The sequence below is a fragment of the Pelophylax lessonae genome (genome assembly GCF_965119305.1).
Source record: "Pelophylax lessonae genome assembly, chromosome: 4".
In the NCBI taxonomy this organism is placed as follows: Eukaryota; Metazoa; Chordata; class Amphibia; order Anura; family Ranidae; genus Pelophylax; species Pelophylax lessonae.
Window position 1 is genome coordinate 124,716,544 of NC_138771.1, and position 23,149 is coordinate 124,739,692.

At 44.3% G+C, this 23,149-nt stretch overlaps 1 protein-coding gene across 1 annotated transcript in view; it reads left to right on the top strand.

Moving 5' to 3' along the window:
* ARID3B (AT-rich interaction domain 3B) overlaps positions 1-10,078 on the top strand; it is a 165,887-nt gene extending 155,809 nt beyond the window's left edge. Inside the window, exon 9 of the mRNA XM_082252835.1 lies at positions 8,707-10,078. Coding sequence (XP_082108961.1) covers positions 8,707-8,864 — 158 coding nt within the window. The 3' untranslated portion in view covers positions 8,865-10,078. The remainder of the gene's footprint in view (positions 1-8,706) is intronic.
* Positions 10,079-23,149: the final 13,071 nt, after the last annotated feature.

The following is a 23,149-nucleotide window of genomic DNA, read 5'->3' on the forward strand; positions in this document are numbered from 1 at the left end:
ATTAATCATAAGTCCTTCAGTTTATAGTCCATATAAAAAAAGATTATAGCAGTGTAACCATCCACAAATGTCAGCCTCTACAAGGGAATCCAGCAGGAGCTACAGAGTATAAAAGTGAAGAAAGGAACCAATAAGTATAGCAATATGGTTACATTTAATTAAAGTACAACATTTATCAGCTCATATGGTTGATGATTAAGAGAGGCACATCTAAGTATGTAGGCATCCAGGGTAAAGCTGTCCACATAGACTGTCCTCAAATGCCGACTGTCACCGCTGTCAGTCTGCAATCGTGACCAGGAAATACTACCCTGCAGTAGAGTGAAATGAAAACGAAGCTTGAAGTGCTGGTGGAGCACAGTGTGGAAGGGATGACATTCATGGCGGTGCTGAGGATGGTCTATGTGGACAGCTTTACCCCGAATGTCTGCATATTTGGATGTGCCGGGTTAAATCATCAACCATGTGAGTTGCTAAATGTTGTACCTTCAATAAATGTAACCCTATTGCTACACTTGGAGGCACCTATTTTCTCATATACACAGTTGTTGACATGACGCTACCCTTCTATCAAGACACATTGCTTGTTTATCGAGTCAAGATTTATGGAAAAAAAATTTGTCTTGCAAAACACTCTCAGACCAAGTTACTCTTAATCCAAGGTTTTATTGTACATCAAAGCCTTTAAATAGTATATGGTTCAGTAAATGGATCATTAGAGTACATCTGCAGAGATGCATATATGGCTCAGTTCATATCAATGCAGGTGGAATGGAGCACGCTTTTACGAGTTCTGTGCAGCTCACGCAAAAGTGCTTGATCCTTATTTATTTTTTTAATGCAGTTAAGGAATTCAGAACTTACAGATATACAATATGTTGCTCATAGAGGGATCATACACAATCAGTATCCAATCAGGTTGCCTGACCTTTTTTAAAAAATCACGCTACACTAAAACCGATAGGTTGCTGCCATGCGTTTTGACGCGTGTGCTAGCAAGATGCATGGAGATGCTTTTAAGAATTAATGACACCGCTACACGACTGCAGAAGGGCTGTGCATTTATGTGCAATGAACCACTGTGAATGGTGCGCTCTTTAAAACGAGACCACTGAACAAAAAAAGCAATGTTGCACCTGAATGGCTTGAGTTTTGGTGATGTAGTACAAAAGAAAGTGTTCTAACCCCCGTACATGGGACATAATGTTATACAACACGGGTGCTAGGCAACATGACAATCAAATGTATGCATTTACATGTGAAAAATACCAAATTAATAACCGCGCTTCCTTTTCCATAAATTCCTCATCAGAAATCAACCTATAAAAACAGTGTAAAATGTCCATAAATGACCACCATGTGCTTCAAACTGTGAGAAATGGTGATGTAAAAAATCTTCTCAAGTGTTTTCACACACACACAGGTGTGCTGTGCTTTCTTCCACCGCCATCAGATGCACTCCCTACTCACCAGACACAAGAAATTAGGATGCGTAATAAATGGGAATGGATCCTCATTTGGAAAAACCGTTCCACGATCGCACCCCAATCCAGCCAGGCGATATCTGAGATACCACATACAATCAAGGGGAAGACCTAAAGATCCTCATGGTGTAGTATTTAAAAAAAAATTTCTCTTTCGTTCATTGACACACAGCTCCTGATATTCTTAACCATTGGGTTATACTGCACCCTACAGGAGTAGGACACTAGGCAGACAGTCTGGCTACCCTTATGAGCAGTCCCAGGGGGTATACTCCCTCTCCCTGCTATAGGTACTCAGTTTTTTTTCTTTCTGCCTAGTCAAGAATAAGGACCTAGTTCCTTGCTGAAATCTCTGATCCTTGCAATTTTTTTCTTTTTAGAGATTTTTTTCTCCTGTTCTTTTTCCTGTGATATCGTACAACTACCGCGCACACAGACCTCAGCTCTGGGCTAGGTCGGCCGCGACATAGCCCCACTGGATGGGGGCTGGCCTAAGAGTTAAACGCCTCACGAGGTCGCATACGACCTAGTCTCGGCCCGTGTCACAGCTTTCCTCCTGCCCGACAGCCCCCCCCTCCCCCATTTTGATGGTGAGCGGTTCTGTCTGAAACGGTGTCCACTCGGTTCCTGGTATGGTGAGTAGCGCCCCCCCCCCCCCCCCGGTCTCCCCCTGGAGGGTTTTGGGGTTGGAAGTGGGCCCCTCCTTGGGACGGTCTTCTCCCTGGTTCCCCTCCTTCCTGTCAGGCACCTCCCTTTCATCTGTCCCCCATCCTACCCCTCCTCCACTTTTGCTGGGGCTGTGTGAGTGGTCTGGTCCCCCTCCTGGGGGCAGGGCACTATGATGATGGGGGGGGGGGGGGGGGGGGGTGTGCGCCACTGGCGACCTGACTATAGCGGTGCGGGGGATTGTACCTGGTGGGGGCTCCTTCCAGGGCCCACTGTCCTGCCCTGGTCTGTCCCTGAGGCCTAGGGGTACCTCTTGGGTCCCTGGAAGCCTTGTGGTGCCACGCAGGGCCATTTAGTTGTAGCCTGTGTTTCTATGCACGGCAGCCATGTTTGTGTAGTCCGGCGGCCATTTTGCAGTGGTTTGCCATTGAAAATGGCTGCGGCCATGGCGGTGGAGCCCTGTGCACTCCACGTGTGCAGTACAGATTATCCTAGCTGATGCAGGTGCTTTTTTCTGCTGGTTGGCGAGTCTGGTGGGGTTCTCTCCCGCTCTTCTGAGGATTGCTTGGTGCTCCTTGCCTGGCGACTAGGCAGTGCTGCCAGCGCGGTGGGGGTGTCCCTTGCAGTGTTTTTACACCTGTTTTGTAGGGTTCCCTTGGTGACTCATGAAGTCTTTAGAGCACATCCCCCCACCTGATCCCCTCTGAGGCTGCGGGGCCCTCCAGGTCCCAACCATCCTTCGATGCACTGATGGCGGTCCTGGAGTCCTTTGTGTCCCGGGTGGAGGTATCCTTCAGGCGACGGGCTAGCAAAAAGCCCCTGCCTCATCTGTTTTATCAGATCCTGAATCTGATTCGGCAGACATGGGTCACCCTGCTGGGTCTGCAACCACGCGCCCGGAATCCTCTGATTGTGAGGATGATTTCTCCACGTCCGCAACCGCGCACGAGAAGACGTTGGTGGAAGCACTGATTGTATCTGTGCGTGAGTCCTTGAAGATGGAAGACGCAGCTGCGACGGAGGCGCAAGTTCTCTTTGGCACTCACAAGCCATCCAGAGCGGCAAAGGGGTTTCCTTTTCCTGCCTATTTTGATAGAATTGTTGCTAAAGAGTGGGGACGACCAAAGTGTCCCCTTAGGGTCTCTAAGCGCTTTACTAAGCGTCACCCCTATGAGAAGTCCCTGATTTAAGAAATGGACTTCCACAGGTTTCCAGATTGAAAAAAGGCAAACATAATTCCGGTTGGAGTTCCCAGCCTTGAAGGATCTGGCTAACAGGAAGGCGGAGGCTGTGGCCCACAATATGTACACTCTGACTGGTTCGGCACTGAAGCTGGTATTCACTATTGGCCTGGTGTCGCAAACTCTGAACGAGTGGGCTAAACTTTTGTGCCGAGAACAGCTCCCCCCTGCCTTTGCTGAGCTGGCGGACCAGCAGGTCCAGGGGCTGCAGTTTCTGTGATGCATCTTTGGATTTCTTAGTGGCGCAACTTTCTTTTTCAGGAGTGGTCCTTTGGCGTGTCTGTTTGCTCAAATGCTGGTCTGCGGACCAGACTTCTAAAAAGGCCTTGACTGATATCTTTTCAAGGAGATCAGCTGTGTGGAGCTACCCTGGATGACCGCAATAAAGGTCTCACGGGGGACCATCTTCGCTGGTTTGCGGACCTGTGGACTTCCCTGATACAAGACAAGTGGGTCCACAAAGTCATTCAAGATCGGGTTTCGCTCTTGTCCCCTGGCAAGGTTCTTTCCTTCTAACTTGCGCCTGTCCCCGGACCGCTTGCAGGGTCTGTTTGGGGCGGGTACAATACCTGTTGCTTCAAGGGATGATTGTCTGACTTTGCAACGTTTTCAGGGTTTTTACTCAAACCTGTTTACAGTTCCCAGGAAGGAAGGCAAAGTGCGTCCAATCCTGGACCTCAATGCGCTGAACTGCTTTGTGTGGGTGCAGAAGTTCCGAATGCAGTCCATTCGCACGGTGTTTGCATCCCTGGGTCAGGGGGAATTCCTTGCTTCTGTTGACATTTCAATATATGTCGGTCACCAGGGTTTTCTCCGCTTTGCTGTGGGAGAGAAGCATTATCAGTTTGTGGCGTTACCCTTTGGTCTCGCCTCTGCTCCTTGGGTCTTCACAAAAGTGCCCCAGTGCTAGCTTTGTTACGCCAATGGGGGATCGTGGTGCTGGGCTACTTGGATGGTCTCCTACTGCTCTGGTGGAAAACCTGGAGATCACATTACGAACTCTGCAGGAGTTCGGCTGGCTTCTGAGTTTTCAGAAGTTTGCGCTTGTTCGTCCACAAAGCTGGCCTATCTGGACCTAACTCTGCCTTAGACAGCGTGCTCCTTCCTCTGGACAAACTCCAGAAATTGCAGGCTGCGATTCATCTCCTGCTGTCCAGCAGATGGTCATCCCTCCGGACTTGCATGCTGGTGCTGGGCCTGATGGTGTCTACCTTCGAAGCGGTTCCATTTGCACAGTTCCATATGAGGTCCCTGCAAAGGGAGATTCTGGCCAAATGGGACAAGACTCCGCAGTCTCTTGACAATATGATCCGGCTTAGTCTGGGAATGGGAGTTCCTGATGTGGTGGCTTTGTTCTCCGGCGCTTCAGGTGAGCAAATCTTTCTTCCCCTTGTATTGGACAGTGTTCACCACGGATGCCAGCCTGTCCGGCTGGGGAGGCCTCGTTGGCAAGCTTTCTGCTCAGGGGATCTGGGCACTGGAAGAGCCCAGACTACCGATCAAGGTCTTGGAACGCCGCGCAATCAGACTGTGCCTGGACTATTGGACAGATCGTTTTCAGGGATGTCTGGTGCGCAGTCAATCTGACAATGCCATGGTCGTGGCTTATGTCACTCACCAAGGGGACACAAAAAGTGTCCTGGCGGCTCTGAAGGTAGCCGGCATTCTAAGGTGGGCAGAACGGTCCTTTCCACTATACACATTCCTGGGGTGGAAAACTGGCAGGCGGATTACCTCAGTCGGCAGGCGTTGGACCAAGGGGAGTGGTCACTTCTTCCGGAGGTGTTCCTTAGTTGTCTCTGGTGGGGTAACCCCCAGGTGGCTCTTTTGGCGTATCAGCTTAATAGAAAGGTGCAGAGGTTTGTGGCTCGGTCATGGGATTCTCTGGCAGATGCCACAGACGTGCTGGTGGCCCTGTGGGGTCAGTATTGTCTGCTTCTGTCAAGACTTCTATGCAAGATTGAGGCAGAAGGGATTCCTGTGATCTTAGTGGCTCCGGAATGGCCTCGCCGGGTTTGGTATTGGAAGCTTCCTCTCAGGGAGGATCTGCTGTCCCAAGGACCGATCTTCCATCCTGCTTTACAGTTGCTGGCCATGACGGCTTGGCTGTTGAATGCCAGATGCTGAAGGATAGAGGTTTATCTGAGTCAGTAATTCCTACACTGTTAAGCTAGAAAATCTACTTCTAGGAAGATCTACCATCATACGTGGCAACGATCTTTGGCCACACACTCCCTGGTGCGTACCTTTCTTTAGGGTGTTCGACATTTGGTTCCTTCAGTGTGGTCTCCGTTGCCGCCTTGGGACCCCACTTTGGTGCTTTCGGCCCTCCAGAAGCCTCCCTTTGAGAATCTTTGGGAGATTCCCCTGCTTACGCTGTCCCAGAAGGTGGCCTTTTTGGTGGTTATCAACTCTGCGTGCAGGGTGTCAGAACTGGCGGCGTTATCCTGTCGTTCACCTTACCTGGTGATTCACAGAGAAGGTGGTTCTTCGCTCCGGTCTGTAATTCCTTCTAAAGGTTGTCTCTGATTTTCATTTGAATGAAGACATTGTGTTGCCTTCCCTGTGTCCCAGGCCAAAACATCCGAGGGAAATTGCCTTGCATGCCTTGGCTGTGGTCCGGGCAATTAGGATGTACCTGGCAATTAGGGTGTACCTGGCAGCTATTGAGTCTGTCAGAAAGTCAAACTCGCTATTTGTGCTCATGGATGAACCTCGTAAAGGGTTGTCCGCTTACTCTGCATCCATTTCAAGATGGATCAGACACAGTGATTCAGGCCTATTACATCAAGGGTCAGGTTCCTCCTTTCCCTGTTAAGGCGCACTCTACTAGGGCACATAGTGCCACCTAGGCCTTCCGTCAGGCGTCAGTGATGCAGGTTTACAAGGCGGCCACTTGGTCCTCGGTGCACACTTTACAAAGTTTTATAAAGTGGATGTGTTTGCATCTGCGGATGCTTCTTTTGGCCCGCAAGGTTTTACAGGCTGCTGTTGAGGACCTGATCCTCTTTGAGGATGTTTTTTTTTTTTCAGGTGGGCTCCAGTTGTTTTGGTTTAGCTTCCGTTGGCTGTTTAGCTTTGGGAATTTATTTTTCGCTTTTTCCACCCCTCATGTTTAACACTGCTTTGGGACGTCCCAATGGTTAAGATCAGGAGCTGTCTGTCAATGACCGAAAGAAAATGGGATTTTTGACTTACCATAAAATCCATTTCTCTGATTGACGGACACAGCACCCACCGCTCTGTGGAGTTGTAATTTTTCTGACACTGCTTCTTGAGTACCTATAGCAGGGGGAGAGCGTTATACCCCCTGGGACAGCCCATAGGCGTAGCTAGACTTTTTTTCTGCTTCGTGTCCTACTCCTTTAGGGGGCAGTATAACCCAATGGTTAAGAATTTCAGGAGCTGTCAATGAACATCCGAGAAATGGATTTTACGACAAGTCAAAATTATTGGTCACGCACTTATTAAACACTTACAATATTGTAAATCAAAACAAGCCTGTTAGCATAGCAGTGACACCACTTTGCGTTCCAAGATTGCGGAAGTGATGTGTTGTGTAGGTTTCATCAGCAATGTGAACGCGGTTATTAGTTTGGTATTTTTCACAATTTCAGGCTTGCTAGCTTCACAGCCAGCTGCTCTAAATTTGTAAACACAATATTTCAATTTTATCATATAATTTTTGTTTCACAAATTTCACAAGTTTGTATTGTTTATATGGTTTGATATACACTATAACACACTGTTGGGTTTTGAAACTGGTGAAATCCAGAGTGCACAGGTTGAGGGTATACACACAATTTTTTTTAAATATGCGTTTACATGTGATGTGAAATTATCCAGAACCTTAGCTCTTTGAAAATGATTGGCAGAGGACTGAATTATTCCAAGGGCATATTGCTTTCATTTTTTTCTGCATAGATACCCAGCACATAAGTATTCCTAATAATAGGATGTGGGTGGAAAAATAATATAAGTTATTGTAGAATTAACTCCTAGAACTAGTATTTAGAAATACGTTCGTTTTTCCTGTTTGTTTTTTTTTTTTTATAAACAAAAATTAACCACTTGAGCTTCAAAAGGTTTTACTCCCTTCATGACCAGGGCATTTTTTGCTATTCAGCACTGCACTACTTTAATTGGCAAATGCGTGTTCATGCAAAACTATAAGCAGACTAAATTTTTTTTTTTTTTCACTCAAATAGCTTTTGTTGGTGGTAATTGAACACAACTGAATTTTTTTTGGCGATATAAGCTAAAATAAGACCAAAAATGTTGAAAATAAATATTTTCTACTTTGTTATAAAATATATACAATAAAATCAAATTTCTTCTTTAAAAATGTGAGAATTGATCAATTCTGATGTACTGATCTAATTTCTTGAGGCCCTAAATGTTAGGGCAGTACAAATTACCCCTTTTTGGAAAGTAGACAGTCTGAGGCATTTAGTAAGAGGCATCACAAGTTTTTAGAAGCTGCAATTTTGTCACAACTTTTTGGAAAATTAAGAAATTAAAAAAAATATATATATTTTTTCACAATTTTTATTTTTACATACTGTCACTAGTGCAGTACAGCGTCATATGACTGGTGTGGTGGTCGTCAGGGACACTGGTGACAATAGGTTAGAATAAATATATTAATAAAATATATATTTTTTACATTCATTAACGGTAACACTGTGCTAATCTTTGGGGGTAATCAGGGATTTATATTTATTGTAACTTCATTAAGTTACATTCACGACAGCTGTAATTACTGGGGACCTGTAATTGGCTACAGCTAATTACATGGTGCTGAGATTGGCCCAGATACCATGTGATGGCTGTGGACCAACCACAATATAAGGGAAACAGCTGTGATGAATGAATTTGAATTTGTTCAGAACAGCTTTGTTGACCTAGTGATCGTGTGATCTGTGTCTGATGTCAGTTATGTCTGGTGGCAACAGCGTTCGCGTAAGCGTCGCGCTGCACTACAAACCCTTAACCCGCAGCAGGTTGGTTGCCATACATGAGCATGATTAGGCCTGCCTGTACCAGCCTCCCGCAGTAGAAGTACCGTGGGTAGTCAGTCAGTAAGTGGTTTAAGCTTTTTTGTTTTGTGTATACATTTTTTTTTTTTTTTACTGCCATTTCTATCATCTTATTGCGTCTCCTAACGTACTTTGAATCCTACCTCACTGTTGACAATGCAAAACTTATACTGCTCATTTTGTGGGGCTTTATTTTTACTTCTTCAATGCATTGTATGATGCATCTTGCTTGTACAAATATACAATTTCCTAAACTGGTCTCTGTTTCTTTTGTAGGAATTTTATATGCTCAGAAGCCTGTTCCTTTAATTGCGGGGTATACCGGGCAAAGCGGAGGGAGTGGGAGCAGCAGCAATACTTCACAGACATCCCAGAGTCCCACTTCCTCCCGGGGTACCCCAGGAGCAGAACCCTCCACCAGCTGGTCCCTCTGAAGAATTGTTCTCTATCAAGGGAGAGATTGGGAAAAGGAGGGAATGAGCATGATACTACTTACCTCCTCCGTGAGAAAGCGTTACACAACCTTACCTACCTCAGCTTCAGGAAGACTTCAGCTCCATTTACCTCACCTTAATAAAAGGTTACACAACCAATTTACCTCAATGTTTGCTAGCATTACACAATATCACTGATGGGCAGGAAGATGATCTGGGAAAGACCCAGCCGCAAATCTGCCTTTTGAGCTTCAGCTCCTACCTACTGTATAATGTTTGTGAGCAGACCTTTCTGTCCCATTCTCCTTGTAGTTCTGTGAGGTTCTCATCTCACACCTGCTTCCTCTGGATCATTTATTGTGGATGGCAGGAAGGAGGCTGGAGACAGGCTAATGGCAGACTTAAAATGTGCAAGCAGCACATGGAGACGTTTCTACCAAGGCCACCTCATCCCTGCTAGGATCTGTTTCCTTCCTTACAGGCTGTCAAGATGTGTTTATGACAGTAGATGTTTTATAGGACATTTAGCCAAGATGAGTTGGGTTTTTTCACATAGTTCTATCTTGTAATCAGAAGTAAGTTTTAAAGAATCATCCTGAATATGTTTTAATACCTGGTATCTTCTGATGTGATGTGGTATTGGTTTGACACTATAGAGTTGCAAATACCTCATGTTCAATATGTTTTTTATATTTGAGGAATCGTTTTATCTACAAAGAAAAATGGATAACTTTGCAGTTGGCCATCCTAATCATTGACTGGTACTGCCCTTACATAAACATAATATATATTGTCTCCTGCTTGTGTATAATATAGAATGAGATTTGTTCTGCTTTCAGGAACATTTTTAATTTAGCCAAGGTAGGTGTTACCTTGAAGAGGCTGTGCCTTCCAAATTTAATAGGCCTAAAGACCTAACTTAAGGTGTCTACACTAGAGAATTCAGATGCAGTCATCAGATACCGTGTTCAGTAACACCTCTTCACTATCAGAATATTCTGAAACACTGTTGTCTGCATGTGTGGACTATATTCATGAAGAAAATATAAAGGCCAACATGCTATTCTTTACAAAATGAAAATTGTTTAAAACAAAGGGTATCCTAAATATTTGACAGGTGTAACTTTTTGACAAAAAGCAAAATAGTAATTTTTCACTAGAATCAAATTTAAAAGGAAATCAAAAAACTGATTTTTGTTTGATAAAATTACTTTAAATTTCATCTAGTTTGGTGCCCAAGGCTCGTTAGCAGACATGGAACTATCTGTGTTTGAGCACAGTATAGGAAAAGCAAGGCAAATGGTTGGGAAAGTTCTATTACTCTTCTCCCACTTTTTAGCCAATTGCTGCTGGCTGTCAATCTCTCTACCTCTGTTTTGTTTAGATTTCCGTCCAGAGTCAGACTATAAAGCTCCTATAACCTGGCAGTCAGGCTGGTTTCAATGACTGCCAGACTACAGAGAATTTAGGACTCTGGTTCCAGATTAAAGGCGTTTTCTTTTTAGGGTTTTTTTTTTCTGTGCACAGGCATTTATGAAGTATATCAAATTATTATTGAGGTCCAGTGACATCTATAAATGATGCTAACATAATTTCCCATAAGCTTTCATTTCATATACCCTCCTGTTTGCTAGATTAATGTCCCAAAACTCAGGAATCCAGTATGCAAGTTCTATTTATAGGTTTATTTAACTAATTTAGATGAAGACCATGCAAATATATGCTGGTTTATCTGATCTAAAAATATACAATTTGAGAATTTACAGTGTAGAGATGGTAACTTACTAAAATAAGTAATAAAACAGACGCAAAATTTAAAACCAAAAAAAAAAAAAAGTTTTTCTTTGTGTAAAAGATATTTGCTAGATTTCCAAATCTTGGGTCCTGAATATGTGCATAGTCTACAGGTGGTTTAGGTTGATAATAGTACTACATTGTTAAACCACATCTGTACATGGCTTTTGTAAGAACATAGCCTGGTCCCATATCGCACTGTGGGGGGTTTTAGCACATTCTCACAGACGCCATCCTAATGACAATCCTGGTGCCTGGACTAGGCACAATGCATTACTCAATCATGTTTGTGATTGTTTTACTTGATTTGTTGTGTTTTATTAACCTACTAATGTTTTAAAAAAAGGAAAAAAAAAAAAAAGAAATGGAAAAACGCTGGGGTATATGCGATTATTTGGAAATACTTAAGACGCACAAAAAATAATTTTCTCTTTCGTTCGATGGACGCAGCGCACCATAAATCATAACTAGTGGGTAACTTTGCCTCCTCCAGGAGTAGGACTAGGCAGAACAAAAAAACACCTGACTACGCCCATGGGCCATCATCCCCCCTCTTTGCTCTATGTAATCAGTTTTAATCTGTCTAGTCAGAAGTAAGGACCTAGGCTCCTGGTTAGGACCACTGGTCCTAGCAATTTTCTTCTTCCTTACATCTTTTTTGTTTTCTCTCGGGAGATCTACAGTCAACTCCCGGGCTGGGCTATGGGCTGGATAATCTAGATCCAGAGGTCCCCCCAGCCAGCGAGTGCGTGCAGACAGCAGCTACGTGCTAGGTTGGCCGCGACCTAGCCTCACGGATATAGGCTGGCCCACAAGTTAAACGTCTCACAGGGTCGCATACGACTGTGCTTGGGTCTAAGTCACAGCGGTCCCTTGGCCGGCAGCTCCCCTACTTCGGTGGCGAGGAGTTCTGTCTGGAGCGTCACCCGCACCATGGAAAGGTAAGTACAGTCCCCCCCACTCCCCTTTTGGTGGTTTTCTTTGAGGTGGTCGTGGGGAACCTCCAAGGACAGCCGGACCTGCCTTCTGTTTCCCTTCTCCCATCCTTAAAAAGGGGTGTGGAAGTTGGATCGATTTGAAAAGGTGCTGAGTCGTTTTAAACCCTCATCCCTTTAGCTAATGAAAAGCATACACATGGAAAAGATCCCCCTGGTTGGGACTGTAACGGGTAATGACACAGGTAGGTATGGAAAAGAAAATAATTTATTTATATATATGAATAAAGTATACAAAAATTGGCAAAAGAGCAGGTAATTTACACAATTGCACAATTATAAAAATGCATTAAAATATGGGCGACTCTTTTTTGAAGTTAGATCAAATGATCATTTTGACATGGGGGAACCTGAAGTATGGTTTTGAAGACCCTACGCGTTTCGATGTCGCTCTTCTTCAGGGGTCTTTTGACCGTGGTCCCAATTTAAATATATAACTATTTTGCCATATTCTATAACAGGATACAGACAAAGTGTTAATTATGCATTGTGGTAAAAAATTGTTACCTAGCATTTGTTTTCCTTTATATCATTTAATATGTTTCACCATACACATACCATGTCTTTTTTGTCATTCGATCTGAAAGAGTCGTCTTTGGTTAAAAACTCAATCGTTTTGGCGTTACCCAGAATAGCATACTAGGAAGGTCCGGGGGTCATGCACTGGAGGTTCTGATCATTCCCACTCAGTCCGGTGAGGAAGAGGGTGGGTGGATCAGTGCTGGGTTCGGAGCCGAACAATGAGGACCAAATGGCAGGACAGACCACCATGACACTACACGGGGTCCATACCCCGGAGTACACCAAGTCCTCCAATCTGCAACTTCAAAAATATTAAATTAGGATATAAATAATGTTGTCTTTCTGTTAGCAAGAAAAAATCTTCACATCAAAACTGCATTGGCTACAAGCCTAATATCATGCGTAGATGTGTAAACGTTTCTCCCATCCTTAAATCCCTTACTGAGCTGTGCTTCCCCCCACTCCTATTCCCCCGTCTGGATCTAGTCTAGTGGGGGTCCTAGGGCAGAGAATTCAACAGAGACCCCTGGGGTCTCCCCTGCTATCCCCACTCTGTAAGGGTCCTGGGATAGTGTGTGTACCGCCCTGGTAGTCTGGAGGGGTCCAAGTGTAGGAAACCCCTAGATGCATGCCCTGCTGTTTGCAGTGTGGGTATAGTGCAGGGGGGTCCCAGTGCAGAGTGCACAGCAGAGTATCCCCTAAACGTGTGTCCTATCTTCAGGGGGGGGGGGGGCATGGCAGCATGCTTCAGTGTTTGTAGCTGATGGTGGCCATTTTCCCTTAGTCTGGCTGGTCACTGGTTGGGGGCCATGTTTGTGTAGCCGGATGATGTCACAGGGGCCGTTTTCTCTTATGGGCCATACACACTATCCAATTGTCTTTAGATTTTTTTTCCTTTAGATTTACCAAAATCATATATTAGGTCAAATCTAAACACTTTTAATTTGTATGCAATCAGGCAGGCCCTTGCACTACATAGTAAATGTAAATCTAAAGGAAATCGAACAACAAAAGTTGTATAGTGTGTACCCAGCTTTAGTCTGGGAGATGCTGGAAACAACTGAAGCCTCGTAGGGATGCAGAAACGCGTTCTTAGTTTCCTCTTCCTGTGCCCGGGACATATGAACAGGAATAGTGTCCATGATGATGCCGGGTTTGAATTCTCTGCGCTCCTCTGGTTGGTAGGGTGAGTCTTTGGGGGTCCCTGTTATCTCCCTCTGCTAATAGGTACCCTGAGCCTTCAGGGGATCCTTTAGTGGTGCCAAAAGATTGTTTTTGTACTGCAAGGTCCTTTTCCTTATGGAGCCTCAGGGTAACCTCTCCCCAACTGATACCCCCATGGAGGTGGCAGGAACCCCAGCTTCCCATGGTTGCACTGACGGCGGCCCTGCAGTCCCTAGTGTCCTGGGTGGAAAAGGCCCAGGAGAAAGCGTCCCCCGCTTCCCCCTGCTCAGGCTGTCTCATCTGATTCTGAGCTTGATGCCGCCGTGGACGCGACCTGGCCAGGGTGATTTAATATCTGATCCATTCGATAGGATGATTCCTCCATGGTTGCAGCAGTGAATTAAAAATCGGCGGTAGACGCAGTTATCACTGCAGTGCGCAAGACTTTAAAAATGGAGGATGCGCCTGATGTAGCCACGGACGTGGTTGTGTCGTTTGGTATGCACAAGTCGCATCGTACTCCAAAGCTGTTTCCTTATGTGCCTTATTTTGGCAGTTTTTCCTGTAAGGAATGAGAACAACCAAAATTACCCTTTTGTGGTCCCTAAACATTTTGTAGTACGTTACGCTTTTGAGGAGCCACTTTTAAAGTGGGCTAGTCCACCAGTGGTGGCCCCTCCTGTTTCCAGGTTGAATAAAGCAACCATGATCCCAGTATAGTAATCTCCGTCCTTTAAGGACCCGGCTGACAAGAAAGTGGAGGCTGTGCCATGCACCATGTTTACTATGGCTGGTTCGGCATTGTGGCCAGTCTTTGCCTCAGCCCTGGTGTCTCAGACCCTAACTGAATGGGCCAAGCTTTTGAGCCAAGGCCTGGGGGTGAGCAGTTCCCAGTTGCTTATGTTGATTTAGCGGACCAGTTGGTCCATGGGCTGCAGTTTATTTGTGATGCAGCTTTGAATACAGCTCCTTTTTAGCGGTGGTGATTAGGCGCGTGCTATGGCTTAAGAATCGGTCCGCAGGCCGAGCCTGTAAGAAAGCTCTCATTGATTTGCCCTTTCAAGGCAATTTCTTGTTTGGGGGTACCCTGGATGACATTAAGGGTACCACAGGGGGAAGAGTACCTTCTGCCACAGACAGGGGCCCTCCTTTTCAGCCTATAGAAAATTATTTTGTGCTTCTGGGATGGAGAATAAGGGAAATGGATCTTTTAAACCTTCCCTGGGAGGTTCCGAGCAACCTTGGTCGGGTAAGCCTAGAGCTAGCTTCCCCGGACCAGCAGACAAGACTCCTTCAGCGCGAAGGTCAGCCCTCACCCATTATTTGTGTGGGGGGACATCTTCGCTGATTTCCAGCCCCGGGGACCACTTTTGTTAGCGTCAAGGAGATCCGCGAAATGTTTCTTTGGGGGTACCCAGAAAGGGGGACAAAGCTTCTTCCTTTTTTTTTTTTTTTTTAGGTTCTGAGTCTCCTTGGGTGGATTTAATTCCTGCAAATGTTCAGGTGATGTCTGAACTACCTAAGGTTCCCCCCTATCCCTGTACAGGGAATTGATTTACTTAGGTCTGATTCGATTTCTGACCAGGGTGGTCCTTCCTCTGCACAACCTTCAGGGACCACAGGCCATGATTCACCGGCTGCTGTCACACAGATAGTTCTCTCTCTCATTTTTGCATACAGGTTCTGAGTTTGGTGGTATCCACCTTCAAGACAGTTCTGTTTGCACAGTCTTACATGTGGCTCCTTTAGCAGGTTCGGCTCCACACAAGGATATGAAAGTTCATGACAGGGTCACGGGGGTCCTTTGATAGATGCCGCAGGTGTCCAAGAGCAACAGTAAGGCCAGTATCATCCTTGGCTAAGGCTGCTTCCGCAGACCCTGGAATCAAGGAATCGAGGAATCAAGAGCGTGGATCTTCTAAACATCATGGTGGCCGTAAACGTCACTTGGGGACTTCCTCTGAGGAGACCAGTTGTCCCAAGGGCTGATCTGCCATCATGCTTTACAGTCGCTGGTTTTAATGGCATAGCTATTGAAAGCCAGGTACTGAGGGATAAAGGTCTGTGTGGATCAGTGATCCCTACTATGGTGAAGGTGAGGAAGTCATTTTCCAGCAAGATATACCATCGTACGTGAAAAGCGTACATTTCTTGTTGTGAGTCGATCAACGCTCATCCTCGATCCTTATCTGTGGTTCGAACCTTAACCACTTCCCCCCCAGGCGGACGTCGTATGACGTTGTGGGGTTTAAGTGGGGATAACTGAATGATGCCTGCAGCTGCAGGCATCATTCATATATCCTTCTTTTCCTCAGGCGATTCCCTTCACTAGAAGAACAATCATAGCAGCTGACCCACCACTTGATCGTTCTTACAGGCGGCGGGAGGGGACATCGCCCCCCTCCCGCCACCTTCCGTTGCTTCTACCAACTCTCCCCTCCGATGGGCTAGCCGGAGAAAGAACCACCCGCCGGAGGAAGTTACCACGGAGACTGCGAGGACCTGTGAGGTATCGCCCTGAACGTTAGAGCGAGAGCAACAATTTTAGCCCAAGACCTCCACTGTAACTCTAAACTGGTAACCTGTAAAAAAATTTTAAAGCGTCGCCTATACAGATTGACACAGTGACATGTTGGGTATTTTTTTACTTTGCGTAACATCTTTCACATTATCCAAAAAATTTGGGCTAACTTTAGGGTTTTTTTTTTTTTTTAAATTCACAAAACAGTTTTTTTCCCCCAAAAAAAAACGCGTTTGAAAAATTTCTGCGCAAATACAGTGTGACATAAAAAGTTGCAATGACCGCCATTTTATTCCCTAGGGTCTCTGCTAAAAAAAATATATAATATTTGGGGGTTCCAAGTAATTTTCGAGCAAAAAATTATGATTTTTACACGTAGAAGCGGAGTGCCAGAAATCGCCCGTTTTTTGAAGTGGTTAATCGTTCTCCAACAGTGCACTGATCAGAAGTTGGCCTTGAGGTACCATCAAGGACCAGGTGTCTGCCCTGGCATTCTCCTTTCAGCGACCCCCCTAGCCGTGAACTCTTTAGTTCGTACCTTCATTCAGGGGGATCGACATGTGGCTCCACCTGTACAGTCTTTTGCCGCCATGGGATTTAAATTTAGTACTTTATGGTTCTCCAGAAACTCCCAGAAGGTGTCATTCTTGGTTGCTATTACCTCGGCCCGGTAGTATCGGAAATTGATGGCATTATCCTGTCGCAGTGCCTATTTAGTGGTCCATAGGGATAAAGTGGTTCTTTGTCCCTGTTAATCATTCCTGCTTAAAGTTGTCTGACTTCCATTTGAATGAGGACATTGTGTTGCCTTCCTTGTGTCCCAAGCCGGCTCATCCCAAGGAATTTGCCTTGCATACCTTGGATGTGGTTCGTGTGATTTGGGTGCATCTGGCAGCTACGGAGTCCTTTCGGAGGTCAGACTCGCTTTTTGTGGTTACGGACGGAACAAGAAAAGGGCTGGCTGCTTCTTCGGCTAAAATCTCCAGATGGATCAGACGATGACTCAGGCCTATTCCATTAAAGGTCAGGTTCCACCTTTCCCTGTCACGGCGCATTCTACCCAGGCACAGAGTGCTTCTTGGGCCTTCTGTCATCAGGCTTCAATATCGCAAGTTTGCAAGGCAGTTACTTGGTCGTCTGTGCATACCTTTACAAAATTCTATAAGGTAGATATTTTGGCATCTGCGGATGCTTCTTTTGGCCGCAAAGTTTTGCAGGCTGCGGTTTAAGAGGGGCTGTTCCCTCTTGAGGGATGATTTTTTTTTTTTTTTTTTTTTTTTTTTCAAACCTTTATTTTTCAGAAGGGGCTCCTGTGTCCTGGCCATGGGTTATTTTTCCCATCCCTCATTTTCCTTTTGGCACTGCTTTTGGATGTTCCACAAGTTCAGATTTTTGGAGCAGTGTGTCTGTCGATTTTCTCTTTTCTTTCGTTCGATGGACACAGCACCCCCTCTATGGAGTTATGATACTTTTATTACTGCTTGCTACTAAACTGATTACCTAGATTAGAGAGGGGGTTATCTACCAGCTGAGAACGGCCCATGGGCGTAGCCAGGTGTTTTTTTGTTCTGCCTAGTCCTACTCTTGGAGGAAGCAATATAACCCACTACTTATGATTTATGGTGCGCTGTGTCCGTTAATGAACTCAGAGAAATGGATTTTTACAGTAAGTACAAAAATCCAATTTCTTTCTAGGTCAGTCAAGTTGAGATATTCCTCATGCTTTAATTTCACCAATGTGCTTTCATTTTGGGAAGTGTTTGTATTAAGAAAATGTTATCACACAGTCCTTTTGAGCTTTCCTGCGTTAAAAAGAAAAAAGGTAAAAGAAAAGGATTCATTTTATTACAGCATTTGGCTAGTTTCACAGTCTTCTCTTAAAACAAATTGCTGATTGTGTATTCCACAATTACAAAACCTGGGTGCCATTTGAGCTATTCATATAACTGCCTGACATTCTACAGGAGCATATGGATGGACTTTGACCCCCAGTGCCAAGAATCACTTCTCAAACTGAAATTAAGGTAACTAGTGGGCTTCCCACTCCATGCAGTCTACCACCTGAAGGCTGTAGAAAGGTGAAGTAATAGAGGTTTTTAGAAAATAAGACAATGCCTCTAGATTGTATATTTTGTTTTTCTAGAAACTTGAGTTTCCCCTTTTCATTTGAATTCCTCACTTCTCCATTCTGACATAACTTGAAAATATATGTTTAACGGCAGATTCATTGGTGGTGGATTTTTCCCAAAGACTTTACATGAAGGCCTCCCATTCAATGGGTCTACTGTTCATACTAACATATTATTGTCACTGTTTGATTCCTTGTTCCAGAGATTCCATCAGTAACATGTCCAGTTAAGGCATGATATTTGCCTTTTTATTTTGACAGGAATATTTTTTCTGTCTAACTCCGGACATTCTCAATGATCCATGACAGGTACAAAATGTCAGTTTTCTGCTGCTAATTGTAGAAATGTAAAATAGTGACAAACACCAGCAGGTTATATTTAGTTGTGTTAAAAAAAAAATCTTATGTTTCCAGGACTCATACATTTTATTACACGTGTTTTATTAACCTCAGAGATGTACATTGTTTTTTTTTTTTTTTGTTTTGTTTTTTCTGCTTGAAAATACTTGAAGCACCAGTTACAGGATCCAGTAAGAGATCGCCCATCGTGCTAACTGAAGAACTTTACATTTTTAATTGGTTACTCATTTTGAAAACCACCTAGGTCGGTGCTTCCCAAATTTCTCTTCAGGTACTAAACAGCGGTCAGGTTTTCCAAATGTATACTTAACCACTGCAATACTGACTCTTCTCATACATCTAAATATCAACTTTTTTTTGCTAGAAAATTACTTAGAACCCCCAATCATTATATACAGTGGGTATAGAAATGAATCCCCCCCTCTCCTTTTAAATGACATTTTGTTGCTTTGCAGCCTGAAAGAAAAGTTTTTGTTTTATCCGGCTGTATTTCCTCAGTAAAATGTATAACATCCAAATGAAAAATAGAACACCAACATGTCAGAAAAAAATGTCAGAAAAAAGACTGAATTGTAAAAAGGATCACCCCTTGTGTCAGTATTTTGTTAAAACTTTTTCTTTAATTATGGTCTTTAGTCTGGCGGGCGCTATCGCTCTATCGCACATCTAGACTTTGCAATATTTGCGCTCTCTTAAATTTGATGGTGACTGTGGACTGCAGTCTTTTACCACTTGCCGACCGCCGCCCGACTATATACGGCGGCGGTCAGCCCCTCCCAGGCAAAGTGACGTACCGGTATGTCACTAGCCTGGGAGCGAATAAGGGGCAAGCGCGCGCCACCGGAGGCGCGCTCCTGCCCCGGCTCGTACCCAAAGAAGCCGGCGCATGTGGAGAGGGAGAAAGGCAGGCTGCTAATGTAAACAAAGCCGCCTGTCACTCTCCCCTGTGTAAAAGCACTGATCACTCGGTCCTGCTATGTAGGACCGTTGATCTGTGCTGTTACACACAAAGCCACATCCAATCACAGTAAGAAACACGCTCCTAGGGACACACTTAACCCCTCCCTCTCCAATAAAGTTAACCCCTTCCCTCCCAGTGTCATTTTTACAGTAACAGTGCATATGTATAGCACTGATTACTTTAGTAATGTCACTGGTACCCCCAAAAGTGTCAAAAATGTCAGTCAAGGGTCCGATCTGTCCGCCGCAATGTCAGGGTTTTTTTTTTTTTTACATTTTTTTTGGGGGGGGGGGGGGGATTTCATATAAAAAAATGTGAAAAATATTTTTTGCTAAATTGTCGCTCTTTTTTTGTTTATAGCGCATGATCAAAAAAACGCACAGGTGATCAAATACCAGCTCTGTTTGTGGGGAAAAGGACGTCAATTTCATTTGGGTACAGCGTCGCACGACCGCGCAATTGTCCGTTAAAGTCACGCAGTGCCGAATCGCAAAATAGGCCCTGATCAGGAAGGGGGTAAAATCTTCCGGGGCTTAAGTGGTTAAGTCAGTGGGGTTTCAATAGGGTTTAAGTCTGGGGTCTGACTAGGCAAGATCTGACAAGATATTCAATGGGGATTAAGTCTTGGGTCTGACTAGGCCATGCAAGGACACTTTTTCTCCTTCAGCCACTGTGTGGTAATATTTGCTGCGTTCTTTTGGGTCATTGTTATGTTGGATGGTAAACCACCTTCCCATTGACAACTTTCTGGCAGAGGGCAGCAGATTTCCCTCAAGAACTTGACTGTATTTTGCCCCATCCATTTTTCCGTATATCAAGTTCCTTGGAACAAGTGTTCCAGTCCCTGCTGCAGAGAAACCCCTTCAAACCAAAATACTAAGCCCTCCATGCTTTAGTGTAGGAATGGTGTTTTTTGGATGGTAAGCTGTATTGGATTTCCCCCAGACATATCATTTGGTTTTGAGACCAAATAACTATATTTTAGTCTAATCCGACAGCACCTTTTTCCATGTGGTCTCAGAATCTTCAAGGTGCGTTTTGGCAAAACTGTCATGACTACAAGTGGCCTTTCGTGAGGAATGGCTTTTTTCTTGCAACCCTTTCATACAATCCACATTTGTGAAAAATTGTCATATTGCTGTCACATGCACACAATGACCACTGTGTCTCTGCCTCTTGGTAGCCTCTCTGACCAGTTTCCTCCTAGCTCTTTCATTCATTTTGGAGCGACGTCCTGATCAAGGGAGGGTCTGTGTTGTACTAAATACCTTCCACTTCTTAATAGACTTCACTGTGCTTCTAGGCATTTTCTTATCCATCTCTTGACTTATGCCTGTCTACAGCTTTATCCCATGAGATCTTTTGACTATGCCTTGCCACCCATAGTGGTTTGCTTCACTTGCACTACTAGGGACTGAAATGCTCCAAAAAAATCTCTCTTCATGCTAAGATATATAAAATGATTACAGCTGATCACAGTTGAAAGTCAAATGGCTTTGTGTTCCACTGAGAAGGTGATGAGCTACACCTGATTAAATGTACAAGTCATGTTTATGAGGGGGTGTTCCTTTTTCCAACTCAGTGATTGTTTTTTATTTTTTTCTGACTGGTTGGTGTTCTATCTTTTAATTGAATGTTATAAGTTGCCAATAAATTGGTAAAAGTAAATACAGCTGGACAAAACGAAAATGGTGTCGGTCTTCATTGCAGAGCAACAAAATATGGGTATTTATATTGTGTTTGCAATATAAAATTAAAGTTTTTTTTTTTTTTTTTTTATACTGCTGCGCAAATACCGTGTGACATACAAAATTGCAACATCCATCATTTTAATCCATAGGACCCCTGCTAAAAAAAATATATATATATATATACAGTGGGTAAAGAAACGAATCGCCCCCCTTTTAAAATCATCTTCTTTTATTTTTTAAATAGTAAATAGATATCGAACATGTCACACTTAAAATTGCGTCCATCTGTGGAATGGTGCCAAACTACAGTACTTAAAATTCTCCATATGTGATGTTTTAAATGCCTTTACAGGTTACCAGTTTAGATTGACACAGGGGGTCTGGCACTGGAAATATTGCTCTCGCTCAGACATTCACGACAATACCACACAAGTGTGGTGTAAAGTCACGGTTCAAACGTGCATGCGGGACTTGGGTATGCATTTTCGCGTAAGCATGGGGGAATGGTAGCGCTTACATTTTTTTTTTTTTTACTTCATCCAAAACTTTTTACACCATCTTTTTAATTTTATATAATAAAGCGGAGTTCTACCCAAAAGTGGAATTTCTGTTTTAAGGACTCCTGCTTGCGAAACTGCGCTTTTGGGGAGGGGGGTACCTGATTTCTGACAGATTTTCACCTTGGGTGATCGGATGTTCTTCTCCTCTCCCTCCCAAAGTCTTCTGGGACACATGACAGGTCCTAGAAGACTTCAGAACCAGTCAGAGCAGAGTGCCACTTACGCATGTGTAGTGAGCACCTGGTTGTGAAGCTGCAAGCTGTCACAGCCGGGTGACATTTGTTAGGATGCCGGTGTTGCCGAGGGAGGGCACTGGGTGAAAATGGCTGGGGGTGAGTGCACCGCTGGATCGTGGGACTGGTGAGTGTGTGTGTGTCAGCTGCTACAGTTTATGTAGCTGCTGACTTTTAATAAACACAAAAATGACTGGAACTCCGCTTTAACTTTATTGCTATCACATGAGATTAACAACATGCCTTGTAACAGGATAGGCTGTGATAGGTCCTCTTTACTGTGAGATCTGGGGTGTATTATCAGACACGTAACTGTTCGTCTTGTTTCCTGACTTTTAAGGGTCAGGTAAACAAAGGGGCGTAGCCGGAAGTGACAAAATCCTTGTCCATTCTAGGTTCACAGAGAGGGAGGGAATGTATGTCCTGCTCTTTGTATTGACACTTGCTGTGGGTCATGTCGTTCCTGGGCTCTGCGATTAGATGGCAAAGCCTGGGAAAGGGGGCGGGATGGGAGACCCCCTTCCGCCATATGTAGAAGTGATCGAGTGGCTGTTCAGCTACTCAAATCACTTCCGCTAAACGGAATCACCAGCTACGAATCGCATCATCCTTGTATAACCATTTCAACCTAAGGACGTCCATTGCCATCCTACAGTTTTAAAGTGGTTAAATTATATCTCTAGGCAATACTTAGTTGTGGGCATAGTGAAGAAGGTTAAGATCCTCAATCAGTTCTTTTTATTGCAGTCTGTGCCCATTTGCGTGATTTACCACACCAATTGTACTGGTGACCACTAGGTGAGTTGTCCTCAGAACAAGATGTAAAGGGAAACCCTCCAATGGCGACATCTGTTTCGGGAAATGTCTGAGGGGAATTTCCCTTGTTTTATATTTCCCTTTAAATTCCTGTTGTGTCTCTTGGGCAACAGGGGAAGGAAAAGTTTCCCAATGGTACTCAGACAGCATATAAAATGACCTAATGTTTTAACCCTTCCCTACTTTTTCAAAGCTAGAAACACGGATGGTTTGTGGTCTTTTTATTAAAGTTGCTTTTTAATTGCATTATTTTTAAATATTTTATATTTTTTTAATCGTATAGACTGTTTTACAAATATTTAATATATTACAAAGCATTACTGGAGCGCACTGTTGGCTAGCTAAAAAGACCACACATTCTGACTGCCTTGAAACCCTCAGCTATGCCCTCTGACAAGGGATGAGTCATTACTCTGACTCTATCTTGAGCTGGAGTACAGTAAAGAAGGGCAAGGCTGCAATGGCTAACCATGTAAAAAAAAAAAAAAAAAGCACCCAGAGCTCAACCTGCTGGCAGCATAAAGGCTAAATGATAAAAAT